Source organism: Bombus pyrosoma, linkage group LG6 (assembly GCF_014825855.1).
Source record: "Bombus pyrosoma isolate SC7728 linkage group LG6, ASM1482585v1, whole genome shotgun sequence".
Classification (NCBI taxonomy): Eukaryota; Metazoa; Arthropoda; class Insecta; order Hymenoptera; family Apidae; genus Bombus; species Bombus pyrosoma.
The window spans coordinates 6,591,585-6,597,584 of NC_057775.1; the positions used below are offsets into that span (position 1 = coordinate 6,591,585).

The window sequence follows — 6,000 nt, forward strand, 5'->3', positions numbered from 1 at the left end:
CGATAGGTTCTAACGTATTTCGCGATGCTATTGGTAATCCTCATCTTAATGTCGTTCCAATTCATGTTGACGAAATTCTCGGATCGCATAGATCATCGCGTATCATAAATGCTAATTTACTGATTTACAATTTGATCGTACGATAATAATATTTGGATGTCTACAGTACAAAATATATTCAGATCAGATTTATGTGTACATATGTATAAAAAATTCATAGTTTTTAGTTTTCATATCTGCATATACTTATATTTTAGAATATGTGAATATTCGTACAATTAGCATAATCTTTGCGATCACAATAAGAAGATTAAAAAAACATTTAATGGGTTGTCGTATCGAATGTAGATAGAATATTGAATATGAATGAATATAGATGGAAACTAGATAAAATCTATTTAAAAAATACTAAATATTCTTCTTCTTCTTTTTCTTCCGTGTTTTACGTACATCGACGCAAAGTCATGACCGATGACATTACATCTGTATGGCTTATATTTTGGAGAATATATTTGTTTCTTTAAGGTGCTTTATTATGTTTCCTATCAGATCTTCCGTTGTTACAGCTGTGTATGGTTTTACCCTTTCTTTTTTGTAATACTTTCTTGTAATAGCATTTCTTCTTTGTAATACTAATATCGTAGTAAATTAAAAATCTCATTTAGAAAATGTATATTTTTTATATTTAATATTCATAATAGGTGTGCACTTTGATGTAACGAGCTTCTTAAATTTAATATTATGGGAAATAATAATACTCTTGACATTAAAGCTGCAGGTTTGTCTCTTAAATTAGTATGCTCTTTCATCGGACAAAACAGTGATTTAAATACATTTAACTTTGAAAATAAATTGATGGTCTTGTCAAAGATCGTCCTTCCACAAACCAGATTTTAGGCATCGGTATTATACGAATATTTCTAACGCTTTCTTTTAAAAGCAATGCAAACATCGATTAAACCACACATTTTGTTCGTATTTAAATAGGATCATTAGTAATAGACTACAGATATTTATACAAAACTCCTATTGTTATGCATACTAAATACTAAAAGTAGTGGTAATGCTCTACTACCACTTGAAACGGGAAATATTAAGTAAACACACGTACAATTTTTCAGGATTCTCCAATAAATGTATCCAATAAGTGTCCTAATCCTAATCGTAATGTTATGTTTATTGACTGGTGGTACAAGTAAATTATATTTGGACATTTTCGTTGGAACACAAAGGATATGAAGAGAAATCCCGACCCTTTTATCGTATGAAGTTTACATTCTAAATATTAGAATATTATATTAAATAGATCGTGTGGATATCCTTACTTACTTCAATTATTGACGAAATGTGTGTCTCTACGATAAGATGACGTTTCCACAGACGAAAAGCAAATCGACCACGTTTCCATAAAAGTTAACAAGGACGATTGATCGTCGAATGTGTGTACCCTGCCACTGAAACTCTAGACAATTATGCGTTACATAACAAAAAAGTGGTATAAAAAGGAAGCTATCATGCGCTACATCACAGTCGATGGTTGTAACGCTGGCGAAATATTCCAAACGGACATAATCGATCGTGTCTTAATTGCTCTGGGTACCTCGAAATAAGGTAAATAACACCATATCGAAACGACAAATTGTACATTGTTAAGCAACATATTGCAAAAGGTAATTTATTCTGAAAAATAACTATTTAAACTTTAATATATATCGTATTCATCGCGAGAACAACCGGAACCGGTATCACGCTACGAATATCGAACTACGTGTTTAGGATGTGGTGCAGAGTGCGCCAAGCTCGAAGTCACGCGAATGATTAGACGACTAATTTCACATTCAACCTTTTGTGTGTTTAGAGACATGAGGGCGCTCATAGCATTTTGCCTAACGGCATTGCCTCTGGTCGCTTCATACACATGGAAACCGACCGCACAATATTTGAGCAACAGCTTGGTAGGCGCATCGGTCTATCAGATCTATCCCAGAAGTTTCAAGGACAGCGATGGAGATGGCGTTGGTGATCTTAGAGGTACGTTCCCCTTTTTCCTTGACAATTTCAGTTTTTAGGATGTTCTTGTATTTTGAAATTAGGAGTTCCTTTTTCTTTCATTACTTATGATCTCATCGATTGTTTAAAAGGTGGGAGAATTGTAGAGGGAAAAGTTGAATGATGCGATAAGATTCTATTTTCGTAGATACTTTTTCCCTGCCATGTTTTCTTAATATCTCCTTTTAAATGGAATTTTACAATTTTTTATTAACTACGTATTCTTTAATTCTCCACAAAAATGCTACTGAGGTGCTTGAGCCGAAAAATATTTAATTTAAGGGATATATCAGTTTTAATTTCACGAAATTTACTGACTATACGTTCCTCGCACGCAAAATTTTGCAAAGTTTTACAAAAGTAAGCATTTTTCGATCCAAGTGCCTCGATACCTTTTTCTATTTGGAAATTAAAAAATGTATCGAATGGTTAATAAAAGTTTATAAAATTCCATTTAGAAAATGAGTACAGCGGTACTGTCTCGGTGTATCGTTGTATATTTAAAAAAGTGAAAATTCTTTTCCTATTTCTCACCGAATTATGATTACTCAATGTTAATACGTAATTATGAAAATATTAGAAAAAGTTTGGAAAGCCGTTTATTATTACGTATATAATCATAATCAAGTATACGTCAATCATTTTGTTATGTATAAATAATATCCATTGAAAATTTGTGGTCACATAATCGTATTGTTTGTTCGATATATATAATTTTACAAGGTAGAATTTGTAAAATTTATTAATAGTATTTACTAGTAATTTATTTTCTCAGAAAGTCTCGATCATTGAACTTTGTATTATTTTACTACTATAGTAAAAATAAATCTGCCTAAGCGAAAATGAAATCTAACTGTTGTAATCCTAGCAAATGATTTCTTATTCAGAGAATGTACCCCTAGTTACAAAGGATAATTGAACGCGAAACATTTGTTACGCGGTCGATCTACATCGGTGTCGCGGCTCGTAAACAGATGCATAATTGCTTTTCTTTTTCGCGTCGTCTTTCGATTTATTTGCGCGATTATGTAACCACAACGAACAAAGGCAAGTACGGTACGGATGTAATTAACAAGGAAATCTAAAAATGCAAACGTTTACCGAGAAAAAGGAAAGTGAAGCGCGACAATCGCACGTGGAGAACTCTGCGAAAGAAGTTAATGTCGCTTAAACGCGAAAATAAATTTTAACGAAACTTCCGTTGCGTTCGCCTCTTCTGGTCGCTTTGACGCGGCTTGAGAGCGACGTGTTCCGGAAAAGAGTTTCAGCCTTTTTGTAATGCTCGAGCCATTACGAAAGATTTACACCTCTTTGACTCAATGTAGCAAGCAACGTCATTGGAAAATAATTTTCAAGTTCCCGTTAGTTGAAATTTAACGAACACGTTCTCTTTTTATTTTTCTGAATGAAATGCTACATATATGAAACTTGGACTCATAATTTTCTGCGTTAAATTTTTATTCTAGTTATTTTTATTATACATGGTGGTCGACGAATTGGTTGTCACGATATTTAAGCTGATCCTGATAATTCAACGAAGATATTATTTCGAGAAAAAGTTTATATTCTATCAAATGAAAAAAATTTCAAAAGTGATTAATGCCAAGGCTAGAATTTAATCGACATATGGTATTTAGACTACAAATGAAGAGAAAAGGGTGATAATTGAAAATCATCAAAGAATTCAGGCACATTTGGGTTAACTTTCAATTCATGATAGATAAGAACTGAAAGAATCGATAAACCTTGCTGAATACATGACATTCTCGATATGGAACATTCGATATATCGCATTATATTGTTCTACAAAGCTCAGCTTCTTATTCTCGATGTCTGAGTAATTTACATTGTTTTCATAAACTTTCAAACCATTTTATTGTAACTTAAATTTGAGATAAATTTGTTTCGGTATGTCTGAGGTCTTTTTTAACCAGCAATAACGATTATAAATGTAGACTGAAATGTTTCTTGTTACAATATTTTCTTGGGATGAAAATCTTCCAAAGGAAAATAAGCCACACTGATAACGAGCAACTGTCAGATATCAAGACCAGAGGGATGTAGGTCTGTATAGTAAAAGAGTGGAGAGTTTGTTAGAAAAGAAGAGTCAAGAGGGAAACAATGTAGAAGCATGGTAGATGTTTATTTATACACGAAAAGAAATCAGTAATACCTGAGTTATTAATAAGTATCCTCCTTAAATTTTCCTTGTTTCTTAAGAGCAATGTTCTAAAGTTTCCAAAACATTTTGCTTAAATGATATGTCGAGTCTTCATTTTTCCAACGTTACATTTAACGAATGTGTCACGTTTCAAACGTAACTTGAATTACAGGAACACTGGAAATTGATCTCTACGAATATTACCTATAAGCAATTCTGCTCGAGGAAACATTTTTGCTTATAGCTTTTATAATTCTTTCTAGAAAACTTGAAATCGAATATTTTTCGTAAAAAGTATCAAGCATTTATGTGTAAGGAGTTTGAGAACGGTAGCAAATTTATCGTTGCATGTGTTAATAATTCAATCAAATTTATTTAAAAACACACATTTCGATCAAATTACCTTCCTTTCGAATATAATTTATTCGTCGAAAGAAATCGACTAAAAAAACGAGATCTTTTCTGTTACAGGTGTCATACAGAAGTTGGATCATCTGGTTGATGCGAACGTTGACATAATTTGGTTATCACCCATTTTTAGCAGCCCTATGGTAGATTTTGGCTACGATATCTCAGATTTCCGGAACATCTACCCCACTTTTGGTACGGTAAAGGACTTGGAAGACCTGATCCGAGAAGCGCACAAAATGGGTATAAAGGTCTTACTGGATTTCGTCCCGAACCATACGTCGGATCAACACGAATGGTTCCAGAAGAGCTTGAAGGGAATTAAGCCTTACAGTGATTATTATATCTGGCATCCAGGAAAAGTATTGGAAAATGGCACCCGTGTCCCGCCATGCAATTGGGTAAGTGTGATTTAAATAACTTAAAGCGTTCTTCAGTCGCCAAAAACTACGATGGATCAAATAGGCAACACGCAAATTTTATTTGAATATTACTGTTCTATGATAATGCTACGGTAAAGTTATTTATAACCATTGTGAATAGTAATATTGTTTATCATTATGTACCATCTGGTCATTTTTTCTTCTTATTATCATAATGATATGCTACCCGCTGAATTTTAAACACATCCGTCCCGTTGTTTCAGATTTTTCAATTTAAGACTCATCTTTGCGCCCGTAATTTACATTAGGAGACCTCGTGAAATACAACTGCCGGTATTCGTTGCTCGATGCTCGAGCCGCTTTAATTACTCGAAAAAAATTAAATCGTCAGTATTTACATATTTCGCGTGCCGACGTATCTCGCCTTTATACTTGCCCAATGTCCATAAATAGTTATCCAATATTATTTCAATAGAAAAACAGTGACGCAAGTTATCGAATTTTTCTGCGTTGCATTCTTTGTTAATTAACGCGGTCGGAATATTTTCACGTGAAACAGTCGTCGATACGCCTATTACTTCCGCGCAAACAATATTCATGAGATATTTTGTATGATTCGTCTAGCGAAGAATTTTAAAAAGAATGTTAACAATGTTAGCAACTGTACGGGACAAAATATACATAAAAAGAAAGAAACAAACATTTGTGCCTTCTTGGTCGAGAAGTTTAACCGATCCCCAGGGTTTCTCATGATTAGAAATGAACTTGAAGTACAATCGATAAGGGTTTGAGATAGAGTCTAGTCATTCGATGTTTTCAACAGAGGCGAAAATATGTTATAACTTCGTTTAGAAATGGACTTCACGATGTGAGAATGTCTTGTCACGATCCATTAAAGTTAGAGGATAATTACTTTTAACAATTTCATTGAGATGAAATCTTGATATTACTTAAAACTTCATAGTGAAATTGATTGTGCCATTAAAGGCTAAACGAAAC

The 6,000-nt window shown here is 33.2% G+C and overlaps 2 protein-coding genes across 3 annotated transcripts in view; one reads left to right on the forward strand and one right to left on the reverse strand.

The window, feature by feature from the left end:
• LOC122568552 (calcium/calmodulin-dependent 3',5'-cyclic nucleotide phosphodiesterase 1-like) overlaps positions 1-6,000 on the reverse strand; it is a 118,146-nt gene that overhangs the window by 53,525 nt on the left and 58,621 nt on the right. The window lies entirely within an intron of this gene.
• Positions 1,498-6,000, forward strand: part of LOC122568557 (alpha-glucosidase-like) — a 12,331-nt gene continuing 7,828 nt past the window's right edge. The window contains exons 1-3 of the mRNA XM_043728431.1: positions 1,498-1,611; positions 1,859-2,031; positions 4,682-5,019. Of these exons, the coding sequence (XP_043584366.1) occupies positions 1,863-2,031; positions 4,682-5,019 (507 nt within the window). The 5' untranslated portion in view covers positions 1,498-1,611; positions 1,859-1,862. The remainder of the gene's footprint in view (positions 1,612-1,858; positions 2,032-4,681; positions 5,020-6,000) is intronic.